Source organism: Ixodes scapularis, unplaced genomic scaffold, assembly GCF_016920785.2.
Source record: "Ixodes scapularis isolate PalLabHiFi unplaced genomic scaffold, ASM1692078v2 PGA_scaffold3__209_contigs__length_174095766, whole genome shotgun sequence".
NCBI lineage: Eukaryota > Metazoa > Arthropoda > Arachnida > Ixodida > Ixodidae > Ixodes > Ixodes scapularis.
Window position 1 is genome coordinate 39,650,906 of NW_024609868.1, and position 15,948 is coordinate 39,666,853.

At 49.2% G+C, this 15,948-nt stretch overlaps 1 protein-coding gene across 1 annotated transcript in view; it reads left to right on the top strand.

Moving 5' to 3' along the window:
* LOC8031650 overlaps positions 1–15,948 on the top strand; it is an 83,938-nt gene that overhangs the window by 57,225 nt on the left and 10,765 nt on the right. Inside the window, exons 2-5 of the mRNA XM_029975285.4 lie at positions 617–839; positions 13,317–13,409; positions 13,589–13,723; positions 15,762–15,875. Of these exons, the coding sequence (XP_029831145.2) occupies positions 675–839; positions 13,317–13,409; positions 13,589–13,723; positions 15,762–15,875 (507 nt within the window). The 5' untranslated portion in view covers positions 617–674. The remainder of the gene's footprint in view (positions 1–616; positions 840–13,316; positions 13,410–13,588; positions 13,724–15,761; positions 15,876–15,948) is intronic.

Below are 15,948 nucleotides of genomic sequence, written 5' to 3' on the forward strand. Positions count from 1 at the left end.
GTCGAAGAAACCATCGGTGCGGATTTTCGCGTCTTTCAAACTAGAAACTAGATCACAGAGTGGCGTACTTTCTAACTGCGTGATCAACCGACTTTGGGGCAGGATGGAAGTGGAAGACGCGTGCTCTGCAGGACTGATCAATCGCTCGCCTTTCGTCGCCTGACCCGACTCCCTGCGCGTAAGTACGCACAGAGAGCTTGGTCACGTGGTGTGAAAAGCCGACGGTTGACTGGCCCAGCAAGCCCGTAGCGTCCACCGCCCATCAGTGCAGCGCTGAGCGGAGCACACATCCAGTTGTAACCCATACTCCGTGAGGATCCGTTCCTCGTTGTTTACCCGACTAGAATATTTTTTTTCTTCTTGGGGAACCGTTTACTTTCTTTCTTGTTCTTTATGGACTATTTCATAATTGTTTCCTGCGAACTACCATTTTTGTCTACTGGGTCGTGGAACGCCTCCCTACCGTGCGCGGGAGATCTCTTCCGCTCATATCGGGCACTGCGCATGCGCCCACAGTCCAGTGACTCAGCATTTTTCGATTAGGCAATAAGCCGCTGGATCAGTGTGTCTAACGCTGGGGTAATGTCTTCATTTTTCTTATTTTTCGGCTGTGCAGGACCCCTGATCTTACGGAAGTCGGCCGCTGAGGCCCCGCGGGCCTGAGGAGCTCCGCCATGTCCCCAGCGCCGTCGCCGGCCAAGGCCGCGCCCAACGCCAGCGCGGCCAGCGTGGCGCACAACATGATGATGGTGCCCCGCTGCACCATGTCCATCACGCGCACCAAGGGCCTGCTCAACATGCCCGGCCAGAACAACTGCTTCCTCAACAGCGCCGTCCAGGTTCGTCGATCAACCTTCCTCTCTCCCGCATATACAGTGGTGGTCCGCCGTCTCCAATGTGCCACCATACGCACCTCGTTGACAGCTTTAAGAACTACACAACTTTCTCAAACTCTTCCCTTAAGGCTGGTTCGCACACTTGTGTTTGCTTACGACAGAGATCCGGTGATCCCTTTTGACGAGGGTACACGCTCGCTGGCGCCACCTATCAGGTGACCTTGGAACTGGATATCAGTAGACATGGCCTCCCATGTCTAGTGGCCAATCACTAGACATGGCGCGCGCTTCGGGATCTCGGATGCCATACACTAGAGCGCAGGTTTGGCTGTATTTGCGAGATAATTGCCGTATTATTTATAAGAAAACGTCGTAATGACAAAAGCTTTTTTGTTTTGTTTTTCCGAGCAAAAAAAAAAACGAAAAAAAAAAATACCCGGTGCGCACGGTTTTCAGATAGACGGCGCCAGTGTGTCCTCTCGTCTAGAGTTCCTGTATAGCTACCTACGGTAGCAGAGTTGCGCATTCAGCCTCGGCGCTTGGCCGTAGCGCCGGCTTTCCCGCACGAGCTGGTTGCTTTGCTCCTCACGTGACTAAATTTGGCGAATAGCGGCGCCGCGCGCGCCGCCGCGCATGGAAAACAGGAGAGGAGGAAAAGGAGGCGGAAAGCAGGGAAACATACGCCGGGGCAAGAGAAACGTCGGCGGAGCGACCGTAAAGGTGGCTTTCTTGCACGCCAACGGATGCTTTGCTCCTCACGTGATGGATCTCGGCGAATAGCGGCGTGGCGGCGCGGGGAAAACAAATGCGCAACTCTGGCTCCCGTAGGGAGCCTATACAGGAACTCTACTCTCGTCATAAGAGATCACAAGTGGTTTTAAGGCACTCGGTCGTAAGCACTGGCAAGAGTGTGAACCGGCCTTTAAGCTAGTATAACGACTTCAAAGAGGGGGAATTCCCACCTTGCAAACGACATTAGAGTATTCTGAATGTCATGTGTTTGCTTACCCACGTTGTACCTTAACTATGGCTTTCCTGGATTTTGGTATTCAACCGCAAAGCTGCAATAAATCCATACACAGTATTTTTGTTTTTATGAAACAGTGAAAAGTATGTGCATCGAGAATCTTGTCAGTAATTCGGTATTTATTATTATTATTATTACTTCTTTTTTTAGTTGTAATGCTGCTTTTCCGAGGATGGTGTAATCAGAAAGGCTAGAGCCATACAAATATAATTTCGTCTTATATTCACGCCGCCGCCCTATATTTACGTTCCTTTTTTTCGATTTTATTTGCTGGTGTTTTGCCTGTATAGACTATGACGTAAACACACACACACACACACACACACACACACACACACACACACAAAAAAAAAAAAAAAAAAGCCGATTTTATGTTAGAACAATAAACGCCGATTTATTACTCCGAAGCGTGTCTCAAGGGAACGTCGAAACCCCAAAATGTACCGTCTTGCTTTGCTCGCTTAGTGTTCGTGAACAAGTCGAGTCAAAATGTCCACACTTCGTTCCACGGCTTCAGTGCAATGCCGGGAGAACATACACGCGGGGTTGGGATGGGTTCATTTGCCGTTATATTTTTATTACCACATGGACGCTTATGAGGTCACGCGTGTCTTCTTGGTCCTTGCAATTTTGCTGTGTTTATGTCAGTTCACTTCCTGGGGATCAACTGCTGCTCTTTATTAGGCAATAATCTTCGTATGTATCGTTTTTCTCAATTTTAATTCACTGGGGCATTCGGTCGACGTAATAGCGGTGCTTTTTGGTGATGTAGTTTGAAATTGTACGCTCACGGGCACAAAAAAAAGAAAAAAAGACGAAATTAGATTTGGGGACAGGTTTTTTAAACATCTGTACGGCCGATGACTTGCATATCAACAATCCCTTCACCACCAGGCACTCCCTCAACTTTATCTCAAACCGGCAATTCATGATGTCATCAGATTAGCCGCGAATAATCTCCTTCCCCATTTGTGTGGGTAAGCACGTCACCCCGAATCACAACTCGGGTTCAGTGAGCGTCTTGTACACACTGCCGATGTGCGGCAGAAAACTCTAACTTTTGGAACTCTCGTCCAGCCTCTCGACTCCCCTACCGCGCCAAATGAAAGACAACTACAACAACAAAGTCAACGTCTTCCCGCGCGCGCCAAAAGGTGCCCCTCTCTCTCTCTCTCTTCGAGTTACTCCTCGACCAATCACGCTGCAGGAAAACGCCGAAGAGTCCTCCGGGGCCCACGACGCCGTCGAAACCTATCGGAAGGAAACCTGTTTTTTTCCCGCGCGCTCGGGAGACCAAACCAAAACAAAACTCGCACGTGCAAACGGGGAGGCGAACAAATCGAATAAAAAGCAGACAAAAACAAAACAAAAAAGTGGTTGGGGGGGGGGGGGGGGGGCGCAAAAAGAAAAAAACACTAAAGTAACGCAAATGGCGCCAAAGAAAAGAACCAAAAGAAGTTGCACCAGGGACGTGTTGTCAGCGCACATAAATCCTCCTGAGTGAAGATGAGCCCGACAGGGCTACCTGGGACGCACACCTTGCGCAATCCTTCCATCTTCGTTTAGTTTTTTTCCTTCCCCCCTATAATGCCGTTTTTTTTTTATGTTGTTGTTTACGTTCTCTAGTCGGAATTAAGCCCGGCATGACGCTTACATTAAAGGCATACAGCGGACGAGAAGCAAGCGACCACTGCAGCATCGCCGTCATCATTTTTAAATTTGAAGAAATATATATATAATAGAAGAGATGCATCCCCAAGCATGTCGACATTTCTAAATGAGCCTTCTGTCGTACTGTCTGTTTGCCTTTTTCTCGCTTCCTCGTTTGTCGCTTGCTTGGCGGCGCCTGATTTTCGTCTGGCTGGCCGGGTCCGTTCTTCGGGAAATTCGATACGCTGTCGGACCTCTTGGCGATGTCGGATTAACGAACGATTCCGTGGCGGCTGGATGAGTGGACGTAATTAATCATACGAGCTCGGATAAAACGCTTAGTTCCTGCATTTTTTGTTTGTCTGTTTTCGCGTGCGGTGTTACCTGTCCAAATAATGACACATAGTATAGTGCCCACTTCGTGCGTGTAGCAATTTCGGGGCGTTGCTTTCGCACGCAGAAGTTGTCAACTGCTCCATTCCGGTTCTGTCGTCATGAGGCAACGTTCCGGGAAAATTCGATACGTGGAAAGCTGTTCTACGAGCATGGTACAGTAAAGCGCCTACACTGAGCATATATAAAACTCTCTTGGTGAATTAAAATACCAAAACGCCTGTCCGCAGCATCCAATTCTCAGAGTGAGCAAGGTTGAACTACCAAAGAGCTTGAGATTTTTCATATTTGTGTCAAAGCTTCGGCAGTTACAATCATAATAGGCCTCCTGCGCTGCAGCTTTGGACAAACTCTGGCGTCCTCACTTTGGATAGCACAAGCTGACCTAATTGGGCCTCGCGCCACTCATTACACCTTAACTGAGCTTTTTTTTTTAGCAATTACGAACGGTAAAACGTTTTTGGACGTCCGAAATCGGCTAGATTCAACGCCGCAAGACAATCGAAAGTGCCATTTTCGTGCCACCATTGCTAGGGAACGTGTCTCTTATCTGTGGGTGCTGACGCCAAAACATTTCACCTCCCAGCGTTTATTTATTTATTTTTTTTTGGGAGGGGGGGGATGGGGGGGGGGGGGGGGATTAGTGATACGGCGCTTCTGGACTCACGCTTTTAGCGTCTTAGCTTTGACCTATGCTTCGATGGCGTTCGAATGTTAGCCGTTTCTTTATATTTTCCTCCTAATCTCGCGTTCCGCGCCAGAGCAGGCACGCTTCTACATGTGTGGCAGTTTGAGTCACGCAAGTTTGTACTACCCAAAACAAGTCCTAACAAAGTCCCTTTTCGCAGCGCCCCCTGAGCATCGCAGCAGGCCTATACGTTGCACCAGCGTTACCATGCTGGTGCCACACGGGATAGACTAGTGTCATTAGGAAATGATGACAATAACGATGAATAAAGTACTATTAGACACTCAAAAATGCTAAATTAGAAGTATCAACGGAGCAGCAATAGGTATTTAGTACTTTCAATAACGACACGTTTCAAGAGAGTGTTACGTTAAGTTACAATATTAACGCCAATCGGATGATTCTCATTGATCATCACGAGCCAAGAAGATAATAAGATTGAGAAGAAGAAGCAAACTCACCTGAAGGCGAGTGTGTTCTTCAGGAAGAAGCCGTGCGGCACACCACACAGATGACACTAAAGGCGAAGTGCACTCCGTTGAAGTGCACTTAATTTGCTCGTCTGACCAAGGTATTAGTACAACTTTTTCTTTTTTTTGCTGTTTATAATTTTTTTTTATTGTTTCGTCATCTCGCGAGGTCTAACAGAAGATGTTAACCGCACGGCTGAAAAAAATGGCGATGAAGAAACTTTCGAGACAAGCCGTCATCTTGCGCGCAGTTAATGCATCCAGCAGCATCAGCGGCAGCGGAGCCCGGAATGCCGGCGTAACACTTTCCAGCGGTCAGACGTGTCAGGAAGGACTTACTTAGCGCCGGCAAAAGCTGCTGGGATTCTTGGCATCGTACAGTCAAGGGGGTGCTGAAATCTTCATTGATGAGAAAGCCAGGGGCAGCTTAATTAATACCATCTCGTTGCATCGTTGGCGCTCAAGAGAAGTAAGTTCAGAGCCCATGCAAGTGCCAAGAGCGGCGATCAGTGATGCCTACGCGCATACCTGGCGCATCGGTGCTGTCGCTCGCACCTGCCGTCTTTGCCGATGGCAAGGACGTCGCTTCGCGCCGGAGGAACGTCAACGTGAGATGGCGTTGGAGGATGTCAACCCTTGTCGGGGACTCAGACGATGCGGCGTGCACCCTTTCACAATGACAGTATATGTGATATCTGTTTCCGAATTTCATTGAAAAAGGGACAGCGTGACACATATCTCGATCTTGCTGCATTTGGCTGGTTTCCCGACTGCCATAAAGCGCCAGGTTGATGAATTTGAATGCGAGAGAATGGTTTGAGAATCGTCTTTACGACAGCGGCATTTCACTCTATTTTTATTTGACGATTTCACGTCGAGAAAGGAAATAGTCGTTCTTACTCTCTATTTTTTTTTATTTGTTTTCCCCTCACTGTGTCGATTTCACATACAATTAATTGTAGCTTCATTCCAGATTCAGATTTCGGAACGCAGTAAACCTTCTGCCTCGATATAAAGTAATATTTTTTTTTCCCTTTTTTTTTTTTTTTAGGGCAGATTTTAGTGCACGCGCATGCACAGCTCGGCAATGGAGATATCTTTACTTATGTGTTTCTGTCTGATGACACCAAAAATATTCCAGAAAAGAGAGGAAAAAAAAGGGGGACAAAAACCTTTGTCGCATTGACACCACTTCATAAAAGAAAAAAAGAATTAAGATTAAAAACAACAATTATAAAGCAACGGACGAAAAAAAAAAGGTCGTATGTCCCGGTCTTTTGCCTTCGTCCCCTCCTCGACCCCGTCTTTCTCCATCGTATGCCCCCACCTGCCGTCTTGGTAGCTCCTCGAAGCTCCGTCCTACTTTCTTTTTTCTTCTTTTCTCTCTTTCAATCCGAGACAACTCCTCCTCCCCAGTTTAAAAGGCCGGAAATCGCCTGGGCCTACTGAACGAGCGCGAGGAAGCGAGCCCTTTAAAAAGGAATAGCGGAGAAATCGGCCCGACGGACGCCGCCGAGATACAGGGTGGGGAGACGACACCAGAGTAAAGCATACTAACAATAATGATAAAGAAAAGGAAACATAATACGGGGAAAGAAAAACAGCCACCAAGGTTAAAGAAAGAAAGGAAGAGCGAGCGAAGCCACGTCTCCGACACTTCCCACGGCGGGCACGCACGCGCAGCTGTTCCTTGTGCGAAGACAGTTACCAGTGCTTCTCTGCGCAGAAGCACGGCAGACGAATTTGTTCTTATCGTCTTTCTTTCCAGGAGAGAAAGAGTAAACGAAGCGCAAATAAAAAAAAAAAGAAAAAAGAAGCGGCAGGACAATTACTCCCGAGAAGGCGAGTCCATTATCTCGTATGCGCGCTGTGTGTATGCCTAAAAGCGTACGGCCGTGTATATACGACGTCGTATACCGCAGGTGTTGTGACCGTCGGCGAGCGACGTCGGGGAAAGAGTACGAGCCAAGAAAAGTTCATTCTGAAGACGCGAACAAACAAAAGAAATAATAATGAAGGGCGAAGGGAAAAGACGTGAGTCAGACGATGAAGGTTCACGAGTGAATCACGTAAGCGTAACACCTGCCCTTTCCGCGAATGCAGAAAGGGCATGACCGGTGATGAAAGTGTTTCGGAAACGGTTCACTTGGCGGGTGGTCGCGAAGTTCTTCCATCTCGTCGGTTCCTAAAGCAGTCCGCCGCGAATCGGTCTTCAACACTGTCCGCTCCATCACAAAAAAGCTACAATTTTTTTTTTTTTTTTTGAGAAGAGGTTTGGTACAGTTTGACGATGCCTTTGTGAGCATAATTGCTTTCTTAAAAACCTAATTTCAAGTTCACCTGTCCTTCGTGACGGGGTAACTGATAGAGAATACCACACGTTCATACACAGAGCGCAATAATGGCAATAGGTTTCTAAACCTTAGTTTTGGATTGGTCGAGAGAGATTACTGGTGATGTCAGCAACGGTATTCAGTTTGCTCGCAACAGTCTAGTGAGCTTCCGCACGACAAATACAACGCCTCCGAGCGTGCAGTTTCTGCTAAGTAGATCCCAGTGCACATCGATACCGAAATTCATTTCCCGCCGGGACACGTGAAGAGAGATCAGCAATGCTCACGAGACGTACCACGGTTGCTTGTCAGCATCCCCTGCTGGCGCGATACTCCCAACTTCTCCGACAAGTTGAGCCGCCTCGTGCTAAATGATCGGGGCAACAAATAACGCTTCTCGGTTCACTGCAGCGACGCCGTCCGAGGTTACGTAAGGCACATTTCAAGACCGACTCCGCCCGGCGGTCCCCGATCTGTCCCGGAGGCGATCTGTCCGAGACGTGTGTGGTCTCTTTTCTTGGCTCCAGTCTCGCGCTCGGTCTGCATGCGCGGAGCAGAGCGCGCGCGTGTGGTCCACCCCTGATCGGACCCACATGAGGGACGCGGCGTGCCATGGTCCCCTGCCCGTGTAATGGAGATGAAGCGCCCCACGAGCCCGGTTTTCGAGGGTGGGTCTCGCCCTGTCGCCGATGCTGTCTTCGAGAACGGCCAAGCTTCGGAAAAACTCTCATCTTCTTTGGATCGCGTCTCCGTAGCTGTTTAATGTGTGTTTCTCTCGTGACGTTCCCACTTTTGGTGGCTGCCTGCCTAGATCGGTCTGCCTTGAGGGTCAGACATACGCACGACAAAACGTCCGACATGTCCTATACGACGCTTTGGAAAGGTTGGAAACACGGAGGTCATGATTCCACATAAATTCGCTTCGACACGTCGTATGACGGATCGGCCGTTTCATATAATCCATGTTCATCTCACCTTAGCTCGTTTATTCGTTGTCCCACACTATGGTGACTTGTAAGCGCCGAGTAATTCTGTTGACCAATAGCAGTACTACATCTAAGTAGAATATGGAACGTCACTATAATAACGTGCGAATTACGAAGAAGGTACGTGGAAAACGGTAGACGTTTTTTTAGCACTGAAGCATCACATTTGACATGAGCACAGCCCAGAGAGCCTATAAACTTGCTTCCATATGACGGTCTGAACCGCTGTAAGCTAGGATAGATGAGACCATGGCACGATACTCTCTCTCTCTCTCTCTGGTAGAATTGCCCATTTACAGTCTGCAACCAAGGACGCAATAGCGGATGAGTTTTCCGATTCCCTTCAGATAATTACCTCCATGGAAAAGCAGACCGCAAGTTCGTTTGGCATCCGCAATAATTGGCTCCTGAAATGTCTGGGTGGATAGTTTTTCGCGCTGCGCTGTTCGGGCGAGTCCCACGCTCGTCATCAGCGACAGCGGCGACGGTGGCGAAGCCCACGAGTCTCCGAAGAAGGCCTTCGTCCTCAGGGAGGAGAGGTCCATGCCACAAATCAGAGCGCCCGTGCGGGGCCGTCGTCCGTTCTCTCTGAAGCGACGACCTTCGTGTGTACGACGGACGGAGCGCTTTTAAAGTCGTGGGACGCTGCATCCACGCGACGTCCCCACGCGACTGCCCCGTGCCCGAACATCCTACGCTCGCCTCCCGCTGGTCACTCGACTCAATTAACAAAATAAAAATAAATAATTGACACGGACAGCCTCATCTTTCACGTTGACGATCGGTCCGGTACACCAGGCCATGCGGAGGCGCCCATAATCTACCGAGGGAACGGTGAGGAGGCGAGATAAGGTTGGGATAAGATCGCGTGCGTGGTTTCCTATAAGGTGTGCCCCCCGGCGTGGCCGTTTGTTTTATTACTATGTTTTAATATCACATTCGCATTATGGTCGGTGAGTTCTTTTTCTAGAGAAGCGGCAGCGAAGGCCCTTCTTGTCGATTAGGGACATTGCCCGTTTACTTTCCTCCCGTGGCAGACGCCCCCGCGCAAGGAACTGTAACCTACCGGCTAAACCATTCTCGCGCAATAAATGCTCCGTGTTTCTGCACTTTTTTTTTGTCCTCCGAGTGATTGGTATAGCTTGTGATATCAAGTACACAAAAAAGACGACCGCCGTAACGATGCGCTTTTAATGTCAAGCCAAGTATAGTAAGGAAATATAGAAATTCGATAATCCCTGTAAAACCAACATCAACAATAACGTGGATTTTAAACAACCAAAGCGACACACATTTTTGTTTATAATCTGCCACTGAGTGGTACTACAGCGTTGGAGTGAAGGCGTGAAAGAGGCGAATAGACTGCACTGAAAGGGAGAGTGCTCACAGAAAATAGCAAAACGTCTTAATTGCAAGCATGAATGAACCCAAATTAAATCAAGCGCTGGGCAGCAATCCCCGCTGCCGTCGTGTTGTCAGAAAGCAGACGGTCCGTGACTGCACATATGAGGCCAGTTCTTTCTGAGGCTTTGGGAAGTTCACTTTCGCACCTCTTTATACCTAGAGTTTTTTTGTTTTTTTCTTCCTTTTTCTTTTTTAGCTTGAAATTATATTGTCGGCCTAATCGAACAAAATGCGACATGTTCAACTTGTGCGTACTTCTCCACTTAATCGATATCGCCTTGTCAAACGAATGGTAGTGTGCTTCGTACGCTGCAACCGCTTCAAGGAAACTGCAGGTTGGAGATAACTCCATCGATCAAGTGCGGGCGATCTGCAATCGCCACAACAAATAAAATAAAAATAAAAATAAAGGTTTTTCATGGAAAATGACAATACAAATACTTAAGCGATGACCTTCGCGATATCTGATTTCTCCGAAGACACTTGGACTCGTCTTCAGCGTCGTCCGTTTCGGGTTCTCGACAGGTGGGCTTCTCTGCAGGGACGCTAATTTCATCAGGAGCTCTTTTCCTGCGCAAAATGCTTCACGAGTGTTCGAAAAACTTTAACGTGAGCTTCGATCCAGATGCATCACCGGTTTAATACACGGAGTTTGCGTTCGTTGGTTCCACAACTTATTTTAATTGACTAACTAAAATCTTATGCATCCTCGGGATCACATACGAGACAAGGAAACAGAGCGCGCCAAATAAAGTTTCTCGAGCCTAGTATGGCAAGGTGTTACGCTTTTTGGAGAAGCGGGGGAGAAAAATGCGGCCGATCTCCACATGACTTCAGTTACTGACATGAAAAGAAGTAAACAGGGAGCAAAAGATAACGAAAACAAAATCCCCATGCTTCGCTTGCGAGAGAAGCAGCATCGTCCCTCTGCACCCCCGAGAAGTGGGTGTTTTGGCCGGCTCCGCGGCGGCGGCAGCGTAGCATCTGGACAACGGCACGGGGACTCCGAAGAAACATGGCGGCCAAGACGCTCGGTTCCGTGCTGCGCGGCCGCTTTCTTCTCCCGCCGTAGCGAACGAAAGATGGAAAGAGAGCGATTGAAGGCAGATTGAAGGAAAACAGGTTCCCCTCCTCGCGCCTCGTGCATCGGCGTGCTCAGAGGCTGAGCTTCCTCCTCCCAGAGGAGGGGACGCCATCGTCTCCCCTAATCTCCCTCCCTTCCTGGACTGCAAGGAGAACCCCGAGGGGGGGCTTCCAGGTGACCCACGACGGGTTACCGCAAGGAGGGACCGTCTCACAAAGTGCGCGTCTCTTGTTCGGGAGCTGCTGGAGAGAGACGCCCTGGAGAGGACGCCTTCTCTCCTGCAGCGTCCCAGGAGGGCCTCCCCAGCCTGCCTTCTGCCCTTGTGGTGCTTTCAGTACCAGGAAGGCGACTAGGGCACTGTCTACCTTACACGCCGCCTCCGATATGTTGCCCGATGAATGCGACTTCGGGATCCGGCTCTCGAGCGTGGCCCCGTGAACATGGCGCGGAAGGACTTTTCTTACGAACCAGAAAGAAAACGGGACGTTTTCTTCTCAGAGAAGATGATGATGGTGAGATCACGCTGCCGGATGCCGCGTTACCTGCGAATGGCGGTTCGGGTAAACGGACCGGCACCGACGGACCAACAAACACGAGATCGAAGATCCTCCGGAGCAACTTTGGTAGTCGGGGTGCACGAAGTTCTTGCATTCAACGCGGAGCGAGAGAAATTCAGGGGCGAAACACAAACGCGACCTATCTTTCGAGGCTCTGCTGCCGGCGTTTGAGTGTTCTTCTTTACTCAGTCACGTGCGGTGGCAGCGGAAACGTTGTAAGGGCGGCCTCGAGGAGAAAACAGAAGCGCTACTCATTCTTCATCGCCCCCTTCGAGCTCGCCACGAGAGAGTTTTAGTAGACTGCGCCGCGAGAGCGGGCCCAGCGGGCGCGTGCTCTCATCCATGCTTCACGGCACGAGCTCCCGCTAGCAAACGCGTAGCTCTAAAACACTTGCACGAAGTAAAAAAAAAAAAAAAAAAAAATATTTCCAGCGCAAGGAGTTCTGATGCACAAGTAGCGAAAACATCACGCCCTGCTAAAAACAAGTACATGTATTAAAACAATAAAAATCAGTGCCTTAATTTATGTCCACCTGCGCTGGCTGCACTTGTGGAACCTGCACCCCCCAGACCCAAGATGTGCCCCGCGCGCGTCCTCTCCCACTGTCCCGCCCTCGCCCACTAAGCGGCGACGCCGCAGAGGACCTGCAGAGGCTGCAAGGCCGACCCCATAATTACAACTTCCCCCCGGAGGCCATTGGGGCGGGCAGCACAGACGCACGCGCCACGCAAGAGACGACGCACCGATGCCCCCCAGGCATCACGGCGGTCCTTCCTCACGTATTCCCCTTGCCTCCCCCATCGCCGCCACCGACGCCGCCGCCAGTGGTAGTAGCTGGGTCGACGCACATGTGATACACAAACAACGCCGGCCACTGTGCTGCCTACGGCCAGCTTTGTATGTGCGTGTGTTTCATGTCCCCCCCTTACACTTGCCCCTGTGCTCAAGCCGCCTGGATTGAGACATCAACGCGCAGCAGACGTGCCAGTCGGCCGCATTGGGCAAATAACCCAGCTCACTGCTTCCCCCCTCTTTTTCTCTCTCTCTCTCTCCTGCAGGGAATAGCATCTTTGGTGGTCTTACCTGTCCTCTACGATGCCGCGCCATTTGTATTTCATGTTTCCTTTCTTTTCTTGCGATTGTGGGAGCTTTTGTATCTGGAAACGACGATTACGTTGTCCACAACCAGCCGCGGCTCTGAAAACTGCAGGTGGCCAGGGGATGAGTTTAGGATGATGAGTCTTGTCGAGTTGCTTCACTCTTATGCTGCGAGAGAATCATTCTTGGAAGACGCAAGGGCCGAATGCGACCGCAGTCGTGCCTCGCCCGCGCTAGACGCTGCTTCTCTCTCGCCGCACGCTGGACGGAACGGACCACGGACACACCGTACACGTCGTTTGCCTCCCGACAAAATGCAAAGTCGTGACTGCTACACACGAGGCTTTTTGTCTGTGGCGCCACGCAAGAGAAACGAAGACTTTTTTTTTTTTTTTGTCTCTTCTCAAACTCTTACCGTAAATCGGGGAAGAATTCACAATGGAAACAGAACTGGTCGCGTATGGCGGTGTATCCGAGCTGTTGTCACGTTTTGTCCAGAGTTTAGAAACGCCCGCCACAGCATAAAACGAATACTTCCTTACGTCGCCTCGGAAAGCGTGGAGTAAAGAAACCCTTAGTTGCTGCAAAACTACTCAAATGGACTTTCCAACGAGTTTCCCAGTCTTGGCACAATCTACGATTTTTTTTTTTCTTTCTTTCTTCATAGTTTACCATGCCAAAGCTTAGCACTTGACCTTCTGTTGCCTTGATTGCCTGACCTATTTTCTAGAATATTTTCCCGCGTATAATCAGTCAAATGATAAAGAGTCATCTTCTTTTCCTTGACAGGTGTTATGGCACCTGGACATCTTCAGAAGAAGTTTCCGAGAGCTGAGTGGACACATCTGCATGGCCGAATCCTGCATTTTTTGTGCGCTCAAGGTACGTGACCCATTGAAAGTTGAATATTCGTAAACAACATTCTCTAATCATCTGCAATAAGAAAATTGTCGTGCGCCATAAAGAACGCAGCTTTTATTAGATTTTAAGGTGTGGTAACCGTGAACCCTACCCTTCTAACCATAAGACCTTGCTCTTTTTTTTTTTTTTTTTTTTTGCAGGAGCTTTTCGCCCAGTTCCAGTACAGCCAAGAATCTGCGCTCCCGCCGGACGCCTTGCGGCGGGCGCTTGCAGAGACGTTCTTTGACCAGAGGAGGTTCCAATTGGGCTTCATGGATGATGCCGCTGAATGCTTTGTAAGCTTTGCTTGCGCGTAGTCTTCCTCGCTTTTTTTTTTTCTGCTTAGACTTTGTTTGTTGTCTTTTTTTTTTTCTTTTTTGCTCGACAAGTAGGTGTGACAGCAATGTAATGGAACTATAAGGCTCACTTTATCACCGAATAAATAAATTACAATAAAATTCCGGGGTTTTAGAAGTAGAAATGGACACTGAAATATTCTTGTTGTTGCTTTCCCCGGGAATAGAATTACACACTGTGATTAAAATAGCCTTGTATGTGTATCGCATATAATACAATTTGTTAGTGTTTCGCGCAAAAATCCTAATTGGTTTCGATAAAACATAATATAAAACAAAACCTGCTAGAGGATCTTATGTAAAAGTGAGAAATGGTCAAGGCTAGCTGAGAGACGTTGCAGAATAATTAGGTCTTGAAAGGTATTCCTTTTACAATAGTGTGAATTCTCTTCTTGAAATCGACAAGATGTTCGCAGCTAAGGTGTATAAAATAAATAAATAGAAGACAAATTGAAAGCCCTTCCACCCCGTGAAGAGGGAAGTCCAGCGAAGCTGGCGCTCTGGTGGGATTTGCTAGGTCGGGCTGGGAGTAGCGACAACGGCGGTTTCACCTCGTACTCCCGCTGCTCTATAGTCTGAAGTTCAAGTGATAAGGCCAGTGGTGCGATCTCTACGTCACAGGCAAAGGACTAACACGATTGGTGGGTAGAGACAATGACGTTTCATTGTAGCGTGGCTACGCCAGTCACGGCGTAGACTCTAGTGCGCCGCACAGGTGGCCGCCGAAGAGCGCGCGGCATTGTGATATGTCAGGGGGGAGAGAGACGCCGCGCGTGGGGAAGGCGCGCGCGTGTGGCGCCGGCGTCTGCAGCATTAAAGCGCGAAACACATGTGCGACGAAACCGTCCGATCCGACGTCTGATCAGGCAATGCGACGGTCGGACGCGGCTTGTTTGGTCGTCCAGAGGCAATGCGACTGTCCAGAGGTGGTTGCGGTGGTCAAATGGTCGCAGCCAATGACGTCACGTTTTGTAGCGGGAACGTCATGAGGACGTCACGTTTTGGGAAGCGCGCTATGAGCAAGGATCCGGTTGCGAGTCTCTCTTCCTTTTCTTGGCATTTCCGGGGAGGAGGAGAGCCCGCACACAGCTTTATTCAGCGCTAAAAATGGGAAAGGGAACGAGTGCCTGTACAAGCTTCCACTGCATTACCAAGAAAAGTTGTCGCGGCGTACAGTATTCTCTATTCAGCGGAAGGGCGATCGTAGGAAGTCAGGCAACACGCACTGGTCACGGAACCGGTCGGAGCCGATCGGAACCATTGTCTCGGAGGTTGTTTGTGGCGAGTCGAAGCAGCGATCGGACGTCGAATCGGACGGTTTCGTCGCACATGTATTTCACGCTCAACTGTTCTAAAGCAAAAGCCTAAAAGAAATGGCATCTTGCACGCGCGTTCGTCAACGCTTTATTTTCGTTATTTACTTCGAATCTTTTATACGGCGAAGGCGCGCGCGTGCGGCGCCGGCGTCTGCAGCATTAACTGTACAAAATTGTTGGTCTACGCCTGGTCTGACCCCGGAGACGATCTGCCGGAACCTAGCCATAAGCGTGTTTCACATGCAGCGATTTTGGCCTAAAGCGGCGCGATTTCTGCCGTCGCGGCGCTCGTGCCGCAGAATTGCTGGTGCTGGCCAGAGCGCCGCGACGGCAGAAATCGCGCCGCTCTAGGGCCAAAACCGCTGCATGTGAACTAGGCTATAGACGGCTTCGCTGTAAAAGATGTTTCACTTAAGAAGAGACTAATAATGAGTGCAATTGCCTAGTAAATAATATTCATACGAACATCAGCCAGTACGCCTAGACAGCATTACGGGAGTTCGGCTTCACGGCGGAACACACGAGCACGCGTGTATTGCGCTGAAGCCCAACTTTGCATACCTCGGGGTAAGGTTTTTAAGAAAGTCGATAATTTTAGTGTGCGTTATTGGTACGAGATCAAGTTTGAGATTTAATATTTGTCTCTTTTTCTGTGTATGCAGGAAAACATCCTTCAGCGCATCCACTTCCATATCGCGAGCCAAGAGGTGGAGGACATGTGCAGTGTCAACCACTGCATACCACACCAGAAGTTTGCAATGACTTTAGTTGAGCAGGTAAACAGCATTAATTATGACATTCTCTATTTATCTGTGCATAAACTCTTTATTATGCCATCAATATCATTAT